General features: G+C 37.5%; 1 protein-coding gene across 1 annotated transcript in view; it reads right to left on the bottom strand.

Annotated features, from left to right (window-relative positions):
* Window positions 1-18,026, bottom strand: part of LOC135363147 (alpha-mannosidase 2-like) — an 82,706-nt gene extending 64,680 nt beyond the window's left edge. Inside the window, exons 1-3 of the mRNA XM_064583836.1 lie at window positions 17,955-18,026; window positions 15,469-15,613; window positions 1,739-1,910 (exon numbers count right to left, since the gene is read on the bottom strand). Of these exons, the coding sequence (XP_064439906.1) occupies window positions 1,739-1,910; window positions 15,469-15,613 (317 nt within the window). The 5' untranslated portion in view covers window positions 17,955-18,026. The remainder of the gene's footprint in view (window positions 1-1,738; window positions 1,911-15,468; window positions 15,614-17,954) is intronic.
* Window positions 18,027-18,975: the final 949 nt, after the last annotated feature.

The following is an 18,975-nucleotide window of genomic DNA, read 5'->3' as shown; positions in this document are numbered from 1 at the left end:
CTGACAGGGGAACAGTGGCAAAAAAAAAATAGGTATAGTCATTTCTGCTATAAATGCTTGTTTCAAAAAAATTTATTCCAAAGTGAATGATTATATCAGGGAGCAAATTTTGTATTGCTTAAGTGAAATTTTGTCCCTGAGAAACAGAAGTGAAGAAGGCAGAAAACTGCACCCAGTTGAACCCAGCCACATAGGGATACACAAGACACACACACACACACACACACACACACACACACACACACACCCTCCAAGGTCTACCAGTTACTTCAATTCACTGTCTGTGTTCACAATCATCCACATATGCCAAAAAACTTCCTGTCAGATTTCAGATAACCCACTTTCTACCATTTTGCACTAACTCAAAATCTGTACTCTTTCTGACATCCACGTCTACAAGTATAAACTTCGGGTCTTTTATTGTAGCATTTATGTTATTTCTAACCACCTAACATACATAAATCTCTACCAGCATCTTTATTAGGTTCCCATCTCTTCTGTGTGTGTGCGTGCGTGTGTGTGTGTGTATCACTAGCAAAGTTTTTGAATGCTGTGCCCTATCAAGGAAAAAAAAAAGTCTGATGGATAATGATGGAAAACCAAATCCCTCCAAATTATCTTTAAATTAGTTTGTGTCAATTTCCATCAAAATCCTTTTCTTTTTTGATACGGTAGGAAGAATTTAACAAATTAATTCTAAAGCTCCTTGGGAAAATTAAGTGGTCACTCATTAAAAGAATTTTTCAGCAAAGAAAGACAAAGGGAGATTTAAATTGCCCATTAATGAAACAGATCTTAAAGCCACGACAATCAGAGTCAAGCAGAAAAGTCCATGAAAGAGGTCAGAAAACCCAGAAATCAATGCATATTTAAATACAACAAAGATGGCACTTCAAATAAGTAGGGAAAAAAACAGACAATTTACATCTCAGGGCAGCAGCAGAGCACAGCATGGGAGGGAAGAGCCTGTGGGGCTGGACAGGCGGCCCCGGATGGCACGCCAGCGAGGCGCGTCCCAGCTGGGTGACCCCGGACAACCAGTGTCTTTATCTGTAAAACGAGGACAGTCATTGTACCTACTTCACAGGACTGCTGCGAGGATTATCAGTTATCATTTGTGAAGTGCTCAGAACAGGCATTAAAACAGTAAGTGCTATATATGTGATATTAAATAAATAAAAGAAAGCAATTCATGCTATGATAATCCTTAAACTCTTGGGAGCAGAAGGGAGGGACACATAGGGAACAGATTCTCTCATCATACCACACTGAGAAAATATGCAACATTATCAGTAATCAAAAATCCAAATTAAAATATTTCAACCATCGAATCGGTCAAAGTTTTAGAAAAAAATTATAGTGGTGGCCAACTAGGCAGAGACATTGGTACAATTCTATATGGAAGATAGAAGAATACTCTGAAACAATCTTTCCAAGGGTCACTTTGATTATATGCTTCAAAAACCATTTAAAATATTAAGCCCCTTTGACCTAATAATTCAATCTCCGGGACAAAGTTGGAACATAAGGACTTCAACAGAAAAGTTTCAAGTCACTTTTTCAGAGATGAACTAGAATCAGGGAAAAAAGGATGTGAAGAAATATTTTAGTTTCAGATATAAGGCTAAGAATTTTTACCTTCTAAAAATTCAAGTCTTGTTTCACTGTATAATTAATGTTTAATATTACCAAATTGCAAAAACAAAAAAACAAACAAAAAAACAGTTTTAAAACAAACCTTTTCACAGCATCCTTCTTCGGCTTATCTATAGTATCCCACCACTTTGAAAGGTAAGAAATCTCAGACCACATAAATTTTCTCTGTGAGTCTTCTTTCAGCTTGATGACCATGTTATTAAAAATATACTGAGTCATCTCTCTAAAGTAGTCATCAAAAGTCTTCAACCAACCTAAATCAAGACACAAATATACAACAAAGGTCTGATTCATATGTCTGATTTCAACTCAGTCACATTCCATTGCATCACCTTTGGATACCCTTAGATGTTTCATTCATATTAAGACACATTTAAAAATTTCAGAAATGTTTCAAGTGGTGAAATTCCATTTCAATGGATACGAAACTCAAAAAGTCACTAATGACAAAACACTCTGAAAACTGCACAAATTCAGATAGAAATGAGGGAAAAAATGAGAAAAATGACCTGAGGCCCAAAAGCATTTATTTATGCTTAGTAATTATAGTATTGAATTCAATTATTTATAATTTATCTCTAATTTAAGGAATTTGCTTTAATTCTAAAAATCTGAACAGCGTTAACAAGCTGGCAGTACTACTCATAATGTAATGAAAACTGTATCCCTTCATACCACATCTGAAACTCCCTACCCATTTTAGTAAGTTAAATTAAGAAAAAGAAAAGTATAAACTATATCTAAAAGTCAGCAGCAAAGCAGTAAGGTAATTAATAGCACTATTATGAATACAGAGAAGTAGAATTCTGCCAAGAACGGGCATTAGTTTCCAAAGGCTGTAAATTATTCCATTTTTTGGAAGCACAAATTGACACTAATCAAACAACACAAGTGTATACATGTATGTCAAGTCTTTTTCAAAAGAAAATTGTAGATACTGAGGACTTAGTTCTCAGACTTTTCTCAAATATCCTGGAAGTTTTATCTAAAGATATTTGCAATTTCACTATAAAGAAACATCTTTTTATAAGATTCTATTTATTTGACAGAGAGAGAGAAAGAGAGCACAAGCAGGGGGAGTGGCAGGCAGAGGGAGAAGCAGACGCCCCGCTGAACAGGGAGCCTGACACGGGACTCGAATCCAGGACCCTGGGATCATGACCTGAGCTGAAGGCAGACGCTTAACTGACTGAGCCACCCAGGTGCCCCATCCCTATAAAGAAACATTTTTAACAAGACCCATAAGTCCAAGCATAGCCCTATCTGGCAGAGCATTAAAGCAACATGATGAGCTGCTGAGGCAAAATCATACCCAGCTATCTATTGGCCACGTGGACCTTCCAAAGAACAACCTCTTATCCATGAAATCTTATAGAGAGATAGGACTTTCTATACATCCAGGCTAAACTACTGCTCTATTTTTTCCAAACCTCAAACATGTGGGGAGACTAAACTATTAAGGGGTCAACTGGTTAGTTCTTTTGTTTATAATTAATATCTGAAATATACTGTATTAGCTGGAAGATAATAAAATGTGCTAGGGCAGAGAAGACAATGCAACTATTTTGACAATGTAAATATGAGCTTCTGAAAAGGGCACTGACACTCTGTATTTCTCCCTTTTGCTTTAACTAAAATCTATTCATTCATTCCATAGTTATTTAGTGAGCATGTACAAAGCGACAGGTCTGAAGCCAGAAGCCAAAGAGGAATTCAGTGTAAAATATTCTTTACGAGGACTTTCTTGATCTGGGACACCTTTAAGTTATTTTTAAAGTCACCAAAGAATACTACATGGATAGTTTAACTTTTCCATGTTTAAATAAAAAGCCTATCTATATAGAAAATTCAAAGATAGCTCATGAAATAGTGGTTTGCAAAGAATCCCATCTTGCTTGGCAAAGGTACAAACTTGGGACTCCTGCCCCAGACCGCAAAGCCAAGATCCACATCTGGATTCCCAAGGACAAGCAAAGAAAAGCCAACCTACCCCTAGCATGCTCCAACTCGCTGCTAATGCTGACCATGCCAACATCCAAGACAAAAAAAAACATCAAGTGCTCAGACCAGAGTCCAGGATATAACACAGGACTTGATAAATGTTAGTTGCTATTATTATTATCACCTTCATCAGTCTTTAATGGACCCTTCCCCATTTCTACAATCAAAACAGGTAAAAGAGGAAATAAAAGATATTTCTAACAACTAAATTTTGAAAAGGGCACATTTATTTAAAACATTTAAATAAACTGTTCCACATCTTAAACATATTGGTAACCCAAAACTTTGGTTTGCAAAGAATTCATTCTATGCCCCTATTAAGGGCTGAATTGTGTCCCCTCAAAATTCCTATGTTGAAATCCTAAACCTCAATACCTCAGAATGCAACTGTATCTGGAGACAGGGTCTTTCAAGAGGTGATTAAGGTATAATAAGGTCATGAAGGTGGGCCCTAATCCAATATGTCCTTACAAGAAAAAGCAATTAGGACACAGACATACACAGAGGGAAGACCATGCGAAGACAGGGGGCTATCTGCAAGCCAAGATGAGAGGCCTTCAGAAGAAACCAACACTGCTGACACCTTGATTTTGGACTTGCAGCTTCCATAACTGTAAGGAAATAAATTTCCGTTGCTTAAGCCACCCAGTCTGTAGTACTTTGGGATGGCAACCCTAGCAAACTAATTTAGCCCTAGAAAAAATCAGTGTTATTACCATCCGAAAAACAAAGATTGCACTGTGGGGAGAATTTATTTTACCAAGGACCATTATAATATTTAATTTAACATGTATCTACCTCCATATTGCAAGACTGAGCTAAAATCAAATGTTTGGAAGTGACCTCTCCTTCTGCATCATGCTCTTATTATACATGTGCAGTGAGGACCATGTAAATTCCTGAAATGGCTCTGTGCAAATTATTGTCTTTAAGACATCACACATAGGTGTTTTACCTAAATTTTAACAAAGGTCAAAACTAAGCCCTAATTATTTGGCTATTAACTCAATAAAAGAAAAGAGCTATTAACAATGGAATGACTCCAAAATTAATTTAATAATAAAACTCTAGTAATCTAGCATAGAAAGCAAATTTAGAAGAAACTGTCTTTATGAAGCTGAATAAGTAACAGGGTTTTTTTTTTCTTTTTTAAGTACAATTACTTGTTTTCATCAGTTATAATTTGTTATTAGCTAAGACCCTTTCAAAGAATAGTTTATCATAGGAGTTTTCATAAAGAAATCACAGTGACTGATTAATCCATGTTGCCTTCAACACTTCATTTGCCCTTCAACAATCATGCAGAAAATATGTCAAAGATATTTATGTGAGCCAAAATACATGCTGAGATGTCAACTTAAAAGCCTTCCATAAAACTCATCTATAATAGATACTAATATCACTAAAATATAACACAATTAATGAAGAATGAACTAAAAGATAGCCTCTTGCAGCTTTCAATATTGAGTAATATAACAGTAAATTAGCTTTTATTGCTCTTATACAATAATCAAGTATTCCCTTTTACACTGAATTGGCTCTTTCTTGTCCTCAATTACTGTAAAACTACAATTGTATATTAACATAAGACCAATCAGAAAGACAGTATTTTATGAAAAGTTGTATGGGATGATTTTTTGTGACATAAAATTATATTCCTACCTCTGGATTTAATAATCCTAGGACATTGAGTTGCAAACTGATTTACTTAAGTGGTCAATTCACAGCCTTTTTCTTTCCCTTGAATACACTTGGAAATTGAACCAGGGCTAGAATAGCACGAAGAATACCTTTCCATTTACTCTTTTTCCCCTCTAACAACACTTCAACCCATAAAACAGCTAGTCACCATTTTTAAGTAAGTGGGGAAATATCTAAAACAAAGAATACATAATTAGAAGTTCTTTAAAGCAGGCATAACTCCAAGTTTGCTATCACTATTTTATCATAAAAAATTTTAAGTTTTAAAATATAAAGCCTAATAAAGTTGACAACCCAATGCTTATTTTTAATGCTTGTGAACAATTAAGCACCTCGTAATTGTTCACTGACAAAACACTATTTTTTTAAAATTTGACTCTTGATCTTGCTTCAAAATCTAAAGACTTTGTGGCACTCTGATCCTCTCAAGGAACACTCAGTTTTATTTGGTTCAAGAGCATACACAGCACCGATTTAGCACTTGGGCAAGGGGATCCCTTCCTGAGCCCTGGTCACTTGAGGGATCTTCCTATTCGTCCTCTGACCACATTCTTTTCACACAATAAATTCCGAAAGCAAAGAACCTGCCCACCCAGAGCCTGCCCTGACTTGCCCTTCTGAGTACCAGGGCCCAGAAATCTGTGTTCAAACAGCCTCAAGCCAGTTTCTAGAGCCCACCAAGGGCCTTCTATAGGTTTTTCTATAGGGAAGTCGACCTGCAGGTGGTAACCTCCCTAGCCTGAGCAATGGGCAGGGGGAATGCAGTTTGCAGGGGTGTGGGAAGAGTGCTGGGGTGTCTGCAAAGGAGGGCCTGGTTTAGGACAGGGCCATTTCTGGGAGACAGGGCTGGGCTACTATAGGCTGGCTCTTCCCACATGCACCAACACATTCCAGTAGAGAACTGGAGCCTGATCGATCTCAACCCACACATGGCCTTCCTGATAATGGTGCTATTTCTCAAGGCAGGATGAAAAGACCTATCCTTATTTAGCAATGTATCAGTTTGATTTATAACTTTTAAATGTTTATACAAAGGGCCTGAGGACCTCCAGGTATTTCTGCCCCAATTCCTACAAATTTGAGAACCTATAACCCGAACTTCAAAGCATTGAATTCTCATGAAGCCAGCACCTAGTATGAAGCCTACACCATCAAGAATTCAGTAAGTATGTGATAGATGAATGAAATGCACGGCCAAAAGGATAGGGGAAAAAAGGTATATGAAATATAAATACAAATTTATTACTCCAACTGGAAATGAAACCAAAAGGAAAAGACATTGCACACATACACAATTAGCTCTAATGCATTCATTGTCTGTTCTGATGCTAACCTAATAATCTTTGGTCATTATCTCTTAAGGTTCTATTTTATATTTAAAAAAGCTCTGTCAGCCCTAAGATAATTTAAAACACACATCCTCTCGGGGGCGCCTGGGTGGCTCAGTTGGTTAAGCGACTGCCTTCGGCTCAGGTCATGATCCTAGAGTCCCGGGATCGAGTCCCGCATCGGACTCCCTGCTCAGCGGGAGTCTGCTTCTCCCTCTCCCGCTCCCCCCTCTTGTGCTTTCTCTCTCTCACTCTCTCTCTCAAATAAATAAATAAAGTCTTTAAAAAATAAATAAATAAAAATAAATAAAAAATAAATAAATAAAACACACATCCCCTCAAATCATTGCTACACTGTTGTGATTTTAACTGCTACAATAATGATTTTTTTAATGACTACATTTATTCTACTCAAAGTTAAATAGGTACTGAATGTTAAGAGAGCATAGTAAATTTTGAATCAAAAATAATTATATCCAGATAATAAACATGTAAAAACTATAACTTAAGCTTCAGGTTACTTCTGTTTTAACATAATAGTCTCAAATTAAGAAACAAATATAAAGGTTTATAAAATAAGAAAGCTTCTTTATTTTAGTAATGAAGTTATTGTCTATCAACATATGATCAACAGGTTTCTTCCATCACTTGTCAAATCCTTCCATAGTTGACTGCAATAGCCACTCTTACACTTAAGGTATCACACACCATCTTAACTGGTATTATCATAACTCAAATCCGCTGCTGATTAATTTTAATTCCAACATTTCCATTATAAGTTAAGCTTGTTTCCCCCTGCCCTGATAAACTGTGAAAGAGTTTTCACCAACGTCTTGTTCCAGTTTATTCATTCAAACACAAACCAAGCCTCTAATAAGGCAAAGCAATAAAGCTAATCAATGAAAACAGATTCCACAGTGGAAATATGAGCGAAATGCCGTGGGAATATAGAAGTGGTGGATTCCTACCAGGAGGACAGAAGAGAGATTCTTAGAATAGTCATCATCTGGATAGAGGAAAAAGGTGGTAGTTCCCAAACAGAAGGAAGAGCATGTGGAAAACACACAAAACCACAAAGGTCTGTGTCAGTTTCAGGGAGAAGGCAGGTGGGTATGGCTGCGTGGCAGCTTACACGCTGGGAGTACAGAGAGAAATAAAAACAGAAGTGGGGGTCAGATCACCGAAAATCTTCTAAACTGTTTTTGATTCTTGCTGAAAATCTAGGAGGAAGGAAGTTAAGGTCTTTTGATCTGTGCTTTCAAAAATGAGTGTGCTGTGAGTGTAAAGGATAGACGAAGATGGTAAAGTAGAAAACAGGAAATGAGGCCACTGCAAAAATTCTGCTGGAAAACGTTTATGACACCAAGGAGGCAAAATGAAGAGAAGATGCTAACTGACTGAAGCTCCCGAGAGACGAGAGAGAGACTCAAAGATGAAGCTGAGGTTTTCCAAAGACCTGTGAGTCTTTGGAAACCTAGAAGCCTGCTGAATCCTATAAATGCTTCTGAACTCAGGTTTCCAGAATCACCTCACCTTTTTCCCAGGTGATTCAGTGTCATCTAATAGTTTTCAAAGCATATCAGCTTCACGTCCACGAAGCTGTTTGAGATACAGCACTTTTTGAACCCGTGTAAGATGCCCTCACTGGAAATTCTATCCCACACCACGGGAGCCATCTGCATTACCGTTAGGACAGCTGGGGTTTTGTTCACCCTGCAGCTGATTGTATAATGTCCAATTGTGACCCCTTACTATATTGCTTTTCTAAATGCCCTTTAAAAGACCTGCATACCTCGATATTTGACACCTGCCATTGTGAGATCAACCTCCACAATAATTTCTAAATCTGGGCTAAAGTTACTTCCCTCCCTTGTTAAGGACTCCATCCATGAGCATCAATTCACACCGAGTAGGACACTTTAGGCCTACTACGTCTTCCCCAAACAGGGCTTAGTGGTCTGAAAAAATGAAAAGTGTCTATAATATGAAAGAAACCATTAGAAGTAAAAGTAAAAGTGACTTCCTTCGAGGAGTTACTCTTAGGAAATGAGGCTATTTAGCCTTACGGTCAGGGCAAATGTGGGGCAAATTATCAGTTTCTAAAAGAAACCATTTAAAAGCTGGAAAATACTGCTTCTAAATGACTTGCTAATTGTAAAATATGCAGCAATGAGGAAAACCACTCACCATCTCATGTACTCAAGTAGTATTTAAGGACAGGAACATCCATTTCAATAAGGAGAGACCAGAAGGAAAAAAGGATGGGAAACAGTGTGGTGAGGTGTCTACTTTTGCAAGATAGTTCATAAAATGTTTTATATGATTAATCATACTAAAGTGGATGACATCTAACACGGAAACACTTAGAAGACCTTCTTCCTAGAAGCTCTGCCTGTGGTTTCAGAAGTATTACCTTCCAGAAACAATATTAAATAGTGGCTACAAGTCCGAGTCCAGAGCTTGGGTTCAAGCCCAGCCCTGCCACCAACACATTACTTGGACTCTCTTCTGCCTCAGTTTTCTCATCTGTGACATAAGGGTAATAATAGGACTTTTGTCATAGAGTGGCTGAGAGCAGTAATGGATTTAATACGTGAAGAGAACAGTGCCTGAAACACAGTAAAGTCTCATAGGCAGTAGCAATTATTTGTATAACTGGCACATCGGTGAGCTCTGAAGCACCCAGACCGGACAGACAGACAAAAGTAACCAAAACAGGAGGGTGGGGACATGTCTGGTGATCACCTACATCTCTAGGTGCTACTTGATGTATATGCTCCTAAGGAATGCAGTCCAGGGAGAGCCGCAACGATCAGCACTCTCCCCCTGAAAAAGAACCTCAATACACCAATTTGAGAGATCGCTTAAAAAGATAATTCTAAAGTGCTGTGTAAACATTTAACTCTTAATGCCAGTATTTTCCTAATTAAGATTGCCAGATAAAATACAGGATGCCAAGTTAAATTTGAATTCCAGATAAATAATGAATAAATGTTTACTGTGTGTTCCCTATGATATTTAGAACACACACTAAAAAAATTATCGTTTATTGGAAATGTAAACTTAACTTACATTTTTTTTTTTATAAAGTTAAATCTGACAACTCAAGGGGCTCCTGGATGGAAAAGTCGGTGAAGCATCGGACTCTTGGTTTTGGCTCAGGTCATGATCTCAGGGTCCTGAGAGATCAAGCCCTGAGTCAGGATCTGCGCTCAGCGGGGATTCGGCTTGGGATTTTCTCTCTCTCCCTCTGCCCCTCCCCCTGCTCGAGCACTCTCTAAAATAAATAAATAAAATCTTTTTTTTTATAAAGATTTTATTTATTTATTTGAGAGAGAATGAGAGAGAGCACATGAGAGGGGGGAGGGGCAGAGGGAGAAGCAGACCCCCTGCCGAGCAGGGAGCCCAATGCGGGACTCAATCCCAGGACCCTGAGATCATGACCTGAGCCGAAGGCAGTCGCTTAACCGACTGAGCCACCCAGGCGCCCACAAATAAAATCTTTAAAAAAAAAATCTGGCAACTCTATTAACAACCCAAGGTTCAGATAAATGTGTCAAATTAGTTAACGCCCATAAAGCAAGAAAATCATTTGAACTAAATAAAATATCTTGAGAAGCAGCATGGTAAGTAGAAAGAACAGAGATCTCAGAATTAGGCAAATCTGAGCTTTAATTCGCCATCCTGTGCCAATTTATAACTGATGGATCTCGAAGACATTAGTATACCGACCCTAGCCTCACTGTCTTCACCTGGTAAATGGGGTTTAATTTACCAGTTTTAAGGGTTGCAGAATGGATTACATGAAGCAACACACACTTAACACTCCCCTGATACAAGACAGGCAATGAATACCAGTTCTCACTCAGTTCTTCCTCATGCATTTTAGCTCCAGAAACTCAAATTTCCCATCACAGTGGCCAAAACCGAAGAACTCATTTTATCCCTCAATTATTAAACAAAACAAAGTGCTCCGCAAACTGTGCCCACAAAGACATGGCCCTCTCCTGACCATCTCCTTCCACTCAGCAGGTTCCTTTGGCAGATGGACTTGCAAGTCTCCCCTGCTTTCACCCACTGGGTGTTACCCAACTATGGCTGACCAGAACTCTTTTCTTCTGATTGTGCTGAACAATACATGAGCAGAAAACCTTTAAAATAATGCCACACTGCGATTTCCTCACGTTTTTGTTCTCTCTCGTTTTTTTTTTTTTTTTTTTTTTTTTTAAGAAAAAGGGCACATAGGGGCACCTACATGGTTCAGACGATTAAGGGTGACTCTTAATTTTGGCTCAGGTTGTGATCTCGGGGTCGTGAGACTGAGCCCCAAGTCTGGCTCTGCGCTCAGCAGGGAGTCTGCTGGGACTCTCTCTCCCTCTCCCCTCATCCCACTTATACCACTCTCTCTAAAATAAATAAATAAATCTTAAAAAAAAAAAAAGAATAAGGGTACATACACTCATTTCAAATTATCATATAATGCTAAATGCAAAATTCTGTTTCCTTAATTTAAAAAAAAAAAGTGAAAAATCCTACTCACTCATTTGAATCAATAAAAACTCTGTAAAACAACTGCAAATGCACAAAATAAAATGATTTTCCACTGTGGCTCTTGTGCCTAGGTCTCTCTGATTCAGAGTCATACCACATGGGGGATTATTTTCTAATGTTCATCTTACAAATTGCTTAACTAACAATATGCGGTCCAACTTTCCATTTAGTATACCTTATCTACTCTCTACACACTGTGACTTTTTTGAAGGAAAATTAACTAAATATTTCGGCAGTTTAAGTAGTGGGAAGGAAAGAATTAAGATTGTAGATACAAAGGTGCTGTTTTAATCAGCTTATTAAATATAACATGAACATGTATCAATCAACTAACATTTAATTTCATGGTCTATGATTCAAAACTTTTCAAAAGCGTAACAGTACAAAGTTATCAGCATTTACTTAACAATTCCTTTCCAATTTTGTTTTAACTCATGTAAACCATACAAAATGCTGTATGACAATTGTTACATGTCCTCATAGACTGGAAGAAGGCATGATTAGGAATTAAAATACGAAACATAATTTGAAATTTATCTGTCTTGTGAGATATCAGAACTCGATCCAAAAAGAAAAACACCTACATATATAAAAACACAGCAACAGAATTCCTAAAGTTAGGGAACTCAATATAGGAATCTTTCATAAGTCTATTTCAAACATTCCTATCCCCAACAGACAAAACTCCGATGAAACAAACCACTAAGCTAAAGTTTGTTTTAAACTGTTGCTGCAGAAAATGCAAACAAATCTCTATAAATCTCATTTAGAAAGTAAACCGCCTAACTGCACATTCATTTAGGAGTATTATACAAAGATTTCCCATTACAGAGTCACATTTTGACTTGGAATGTTTGTGCACACACTTATCTCTTTTCTTCCACTGAAAAAGAGGTTTCTTCATGATCTGAATGATTTACTTCTTCACAGAATGATTTAGCTTACCTAAACTCTACTTTTGTGAAGGAGCGGTGAAAATTATCAAGAAAAGCCAGCGAGCGGTTCTGTTCTCTATTTTGCCTGGTAGCAAAAATCGCTATCGCTTTCGCTTTCAAAAAGTCCATGGGGGAGCCTGGGTGGCTCAGTCATTAAGCATCTGCCTTTGGCTCAGGTCATGATCCTGGGGTCCTGGGATCAAGCCCCACATCGGGCTCCCTGCTCGGCGGGAAGCCTGCTTCTCCCTCTCCCACTCCTCCTGCTTGTGTTCCCTCTCTCACTGTCTCTCTCTGTCAAATAAATAAATAAAATCTTTAAAAAATAAAAAAATAAAAGGTCAGTGTCAGACTATTATTTCTTCCTCAAGTGGAGGAGGGCCTGAGGGTAAGGGTCATTAACATCTTTTACTAAGACAAAAAGACTCAACTCTGGTTGCTAAGATACCAACAGACAGATTCACTTAGAGCAGTCAGGACCAATGATTAGAGAAATCTCCCCACAGAACAACACATTAACTACAGCGGGAACCCCTAAGGCAAACAAACAAAATCTCAAAGGCATAGGTAATCCCTGCCCTTGAAGAGCTTCCTATCATCTGCTGTTTGTATTTAAAATTACAAAGCACATTTTAAATATTTTTTTTTTTTAAGGAACAGAAATAAGACAACAGGAAGAAGAGATGGAGGGAAGCTAAAGAAATGTGAATGTCAAGGTCCAATGTTTCCTCTGAGTCTGCAGAATCACATCCCCTGGTTCACTATTTTATTGAACCGAATGAGTCAGTACCATGTGCTGCTGACTCTTCTGGGCATTAGTGACCTGCTGGTTATAAGACAAAGTGTGAGCCCTCACTGAGCTTGCATTCTAGTGAGGAGACAAAGCAGAAGTGCTGTAAACGTTGACATCTCTGCCTGTGTGCAAGTATGGAAGGTTCAAGAAGCTTCAGAGGGGCATGGAGAAAGGTCGGGAAGGCCTCGTCTCTATTTAGCGATTACTATATGCCACGTGTTGGGCTAGGCAATGAGACAGACTGAACAGGAGGCACATGTTCTCTGTCCCTTGAGTGTACTCAGGTGGGAGGTCCAGGTAAAGTAACAAGGAATTCTTGTGATGCCACTTACTGCCCCTGGAAGTCTGACAAGTTGGTAACGCCTTCATCAGGAATAGTGACACTCACCTTCTAGGGTTGTTTTGAGCACTCAATGTTTATAAAACATTTGGCACACTGCCTGGTAAACCACAAATTTTATTATTACAGTTAAGCGTGCGTGTTCTAGAATTACAAGAAATGAGATTGGTGGAAACTGAGGATGGCAGAAAAGGGGAAGAGACAATAAAAGTCTTTAAAAAATCTAAAAGGTTGGAGAAATGGGTTCACATGAGGACTTGCAAGACATACTGCAAAGTGTATTGACGACCCTATAAGAAACTGGATACAATGGAATCACATCACACACCCAATTAAGAGACAAGAAATGAACTGGCAGAGAAGAAAGGAGAGAACAATTTAAATACTACAGGGGCTCTGCCACCATTTCACTCAATAAGGGAATATTTCAGAGTGAATGAGATTTACAGAGAAAATCAATCATCTGTAGTCCTACAGGCAAACTCAGATCCCACGTATCAAGTGTGAGCACCTCACCTCACTGTTAAGTCTAGATATAAACAAAGACCTGTTTTTCAGTACACATACCCTACATGCAAATGTACTATTTAATTTGGCATACAAGTAAGTAAATAGCTAAAGGAATTTTAATTACGTGTGATTTTCATCACCTTTTGTATTTACTTGATAACTAACTCCTGCTTTAAGATGATCTACCATATGATCTGCATTTGACAGACACACAAATGTGCCCAAAGGACTTGGGGCCAGTATACAGCCAAGCCAGGATGCCTGCCTCATTCTGCCTGGCTCCAGATCCCTGCAGTCTTTCCATGATGCCTGGCCATCGGAGTTTGGATTTGAAGGGACAGGCTAAGTTTAAGGAGGAAGAAGATGCAAAACATTTAAGAGGAAAGGTTAATAAGATGGATGGGTATTTGTAAGAAAAGATAAAGACATTAAGACCAAAGACAGAGAAACCAAGTCGGAAGCTGGTGTGACATATGCTCATCACAAATTTCCAAAATAATATTGATTTCACATATTTCAGACCTCTGTGCATACTGAATTTTGAAGTTTTATGGAAATTCAAACATTTCAGCATCCAAACTGTCCGAGTACCTTTCACATCCAAAGCAGCACACGTGTGTACGCACACACAGACACACACAACTTCACCAAATCATGTGTCCATCCAGACCTAAAGCAACAAGTTCTACTGTCTTAGAAACAGAAGGGAACATATGCCAATAAATCAATGGGAAAGGATATAAGTCAGAGATAAATGAATGCTGGGAGTAAAGAAAAAAACCTTCAAAGTACTAGGTGAATAATGGTGCCTCTGATTAGTAATGATGAAATGGAAAAATTGAGAAAAGTAACAAATAGAAGTGTAAGTCAGTCCTCAAAGGAAGTCTTTTGAAGTACATTCCCCCAAAAATTCTGCAACAGAATTCATGAAGTATTTACTCTGTGCCAGTGTACTCACACTAACAAATCTATACATTGAATCACATTTCCCACTGTAATTTTAGCAATTCTCCCTTACCTTGGAGGAAAAGGTCTCCAGCCCCAATAAATAACAAAAGCTGTCATATGAAATAATAACAATAATGATAATGACAGGAGTTACCGGGGCCATGCATCACGCTTTTACAACTCATCTTATAAAGTAGATACTTTATTCTGATTCTACCCGCGAAAATACTTTCACATTCTGTAACTTGCCTAAAGTTGTCTCACACCATGGGGTTGGGACTCCACACTCATGTCCACCTGACCAAGGCTCTTAACCACTTTACATTGCTTTTCCATTTTAAAGATTCAAACGTTCCCATGAGAATTCTGCATTTTTTAGTGCACAGTTTATGAACACAAAATAATTCTCCCACGCACTATTTTACAAGAAGTAACTACGATGAACAGTCAGCACCTTAAGTGAATTCAACTTTTCATCCCCAAAACAAAGACCTTCTTGTGTTTATTACTATTTCACATCGCACAAGTACTATCCATGAATGGCACATAAATTGATAAAAACTCAAAATAAAAGGAATACGTTGCTGGAACAAGTCAGCAAATAGTGTCTCAAAAACTTGAGAAATCAGCTCTACCAGATTCTCGTTAAAATACTCTGTGTGTACAGGGGCTTAATAACCTGTAGTTTTTTTGAAGTGTAAATTTTACCTGGGTCATTATGGGAATGAGGCACCACAAAGACTTGAAGGGGCTTAGAGTCCCATTCATTAAATAAATAGCTAATGTCAAATCCTTGTTTCCAAACTCCACCATCTGGATTGTCAAAAGGAATTAGACTGTAAACATCCAACATCTAAAAATACAAAAGACAAAATATAGGGGAAAAAAGAGTAAATTTAACCATGTATTACCATTTTTAATTTGAACTTAATGTTGGAAAATATTTGCTCAAAGCTAGTCACTGTGTATGTATTTTACTAGATAAAACTATTTCTGTAGACATTAACTGAACAGTTTAAGGCAGAAAACATTTAATTACCATTCAAATTCTTAAAATGCTACTGTGTTACTTAACTATCCTGATAAATAAGCCCCTCCTCCATCTGCTTCTAATGAAAAATAATTTCATTCAATTCCTTCTTGCCCTGCTTTTCTTCTAATACATTTTAGTGGAAACTGATAGGAACTAAACAGCAAAGAAAAAATTTCTTGATGAAATGTGATTATGACCAAATATTTCAGCATTTTCACAAGCAATACTGATGATTTTTTTTACTTTGAGTTGTCTTTATTTTACAATTAATCACATATATTTTAAAATCTGTATCTGAATGGAAATGCATCTACAGCTGTTCCTTCATTTAGCAAATGTTATGTTCACCTTTTTCATTCTAAAACTAAAACTACAACTGAGTGAATGAGGCATAATCATGTAAAAATGGAAATTTTTAAATGTTCAAATGCTCTCTATGTTTCCAATGTAGTAGTCTGAGGTAATAATCTTTTTGGACACAAAGGAAAAAATATTGCAGAAAAAAAAAAAAAAAACCTAAAAGCTGGTATTTTTCATATCCTCTATAATACTAAATGTGACAAAGAACCCAAAACTGATTTTACCAAAATTTGACTTTGGTAAAATTTAAATTATGTAAAAATTATATATAAAATTTTAATTACATAAAAATCACTATATATTATAAAATATATAAGCGGGTTACAAAGAAACTTAAAGATACCGAGCAAATTATGTAAAAAGTGAATGCAAAGTATTTTAAGGCAACAACATATCTCTCACTTCAGAATGTATGACTTTAATAAATAAAATAAAATGCTCCCAAGGATGAGTCAATAAAGGGAACCAGCTGGAAAGGAGGATGTGTTAACAGTCTCTGTTATTCCTTCTGGTTCTTTCTCCGGCCCTGCAGCTCGCCCTGTACCCCACTGCCTCGTTCTGCCTGCCTTCTGGGGTTCTTCAGCAATACGGCTGTTTCTGTCCAGCCCAGATTTAACAACCCCCTCCAAAAAGAGTTTTGTTGTTCTCCTTTAAAAGGTACTTATTTAAAACCTATACGAAGCCAAGACTCACAAAAATAGATATACCTTCACAGCACAGAATCCTGATAGTGTGGGAACCTGACCACACACTAGTTGATAAGATTATGGGCACAAGGCTTGGCCAACTCTGTCTCCAGCTGCTGGCTTGGTCTGTGAGCCACAGGCTTCAAGATCCTATCACATTCTCTGTCCCCAGAAGTTAGTAGAAACATCTACTCCAAAGCAAGGCCAGAGCCAACCCATTTTGTCCAACAAAATTAAATTAAATTAAATTAAATTAATTGACGAGTACAGACTCGTCACCAAGTTTGAGCTCAGGTCTAAGGTACAGGTTAAACACAGCTCTCTGCTAACTGGCAGAACAGAGCACATTTGACACACCTTAAATTTAAGAAAAGCAGAAGTCCTTTCTTATCCTAGTTTACAACTCCACCACCCTCTAGAAAAGCGCTATCCAAGAGAAACAGAATGCAAGGCAAATCCGTAATTTTTTTAATTAATTAATTAAATTAATCCAATATACTCATAATATTATCTCCACATATATGTAAAATGAAACAAAGTATTTTGTATTCGTTTTCATAGTAAGTCTTCAACACTTAGAACACATCTCAATTCAAACTAGCCACATTTCAAGTGCTCAGGAGCCACACGTGGACAGTGACTTTCATACTGAACAGCACAGCTCTAGAATATTTCCCTTCCCTCTCTCACAAAGAGATATTCAGCAGAAGGTATCGAACCCTACACTGTGTGAAACCTATAATGTATAAAAGATATATAGTAAGAATAAGGCTTTTCTTATACTCTTAATAGGAAGATAAGAAAATCTCTTTGGTCAAATTTAAACAAACCTCTAAAAGTCTTCATCTACTAGACAAAATAAGACCTAAAAAGCATACAAAAAGGCCATAATCACAAAGTATAAAATAATAAAAAAAATAATTAGGGAAATAAAGAATTACAGAATTTTATCACTAAAAACAACTTTAATGGTCATGTGACTAATCCAGTCACTTTACAAAAACAGAAACTAGAATCCAGAGTTTAAGCAACTTACTAAGTTAAAACAGACACCAGATCAAAAAAGAAAGAAAAGCAAGAAAATCCCAATGATCATTAACGAATGCATACATTACCTGCACATCTGAATTCCGACTTCCACTTTGCAAAGCGAATGAACAGTCTTCAGGGTCCACTACAAGGGACAACTGTTTTGATGGCAGAAGAGGTGCGCCAGCACCTTGGCTGAAATTGCCTTGTGAACTTTTTGGACCATCCTCCACAGACTCACTCAAATTGATGACCGAGTCTCTAATGTTTGAGATGATCTCATTATTCTCAGCTAGCAAACGCTCCAAATGGTCTATTTTTTCTTGCAACGTTGAGAGCTGGCCCTACAATAAAAAAGAAAAAGGCAGCTATATGAAACTCTAATATAGCTCTGCTGGGGCACACGCATTTTTTTTTTTTAAATTATGTGCCTGCCCAAGAGGGCAGCCACTCACCCTTCACTTTCCACTTTTATAAGTGGGACCACAAAAAGCGTGGACGGCTGGCAGTGTTGAAACACCAATTTACAACAAAAAATCTCCGTGGCTGCAATCTTTGTTTAATCATATTTTAAAATGTGCAAGAGAAAAACCAAAAATATTTTGGGATATATTTCCTATTGCCCCCAAACCCAATCCTAAAAGATCTGTTGAGTTCTCTATAATAGCTAAGTATAACATATTATGTTCAGGTATGAAATTTTAAATTTTAGTTAAATGATTCTAGTTACTTGAAAGGGTCAAAAAGTATGAACCTGAAAAAAATCATTCCATTGTAGTAACCCTAGTGGACAATCCTAAATAAGAAATATCATCTACAGGAAAATCAATTAGTCAACCCTCAATTAGCCACATGCATGAAAAGTAACCACGCTATAGGTCACGTAGACTGCTTCTCCTACATTGTGTGACTTTAAGGGTTTTTTTTTCTTTTAAGATTTTATTTATTTGACAGAGAGAAAGCTAGAGACAGAGCAGGAGTGGAGGGGGAGGGGCAGGGAGCCTGATGTGGGGCTTGATCCCAGGACCCTGGGATCAAAACCTAAGCTGAAGGCAGACCCTTAACCGACTGAGCCACCCAGGTGCCCCAACTTTAAGGTTTTTTAAT

The sequence above is a fragment of the Mirounga angustirostris genome, unplaced genomic scaffold (genome assembly GCF_029215605.1).
Source record: "Mirounga angustirostris isolate CCGP_5_RB_7025 unplaced genomic scaffold, mMirAng1.0.hap1 SCAF_34, whole genome shotgun sequence".
NCBI lineage: Eukaryota > Metazoa > Chordata > Mammalia > Carnivora > Phocidae > Mirounga > Mirounga angustirostris.
This window is presented reverse-complemented; position numbering and strand designations above follow the sequence as displayed.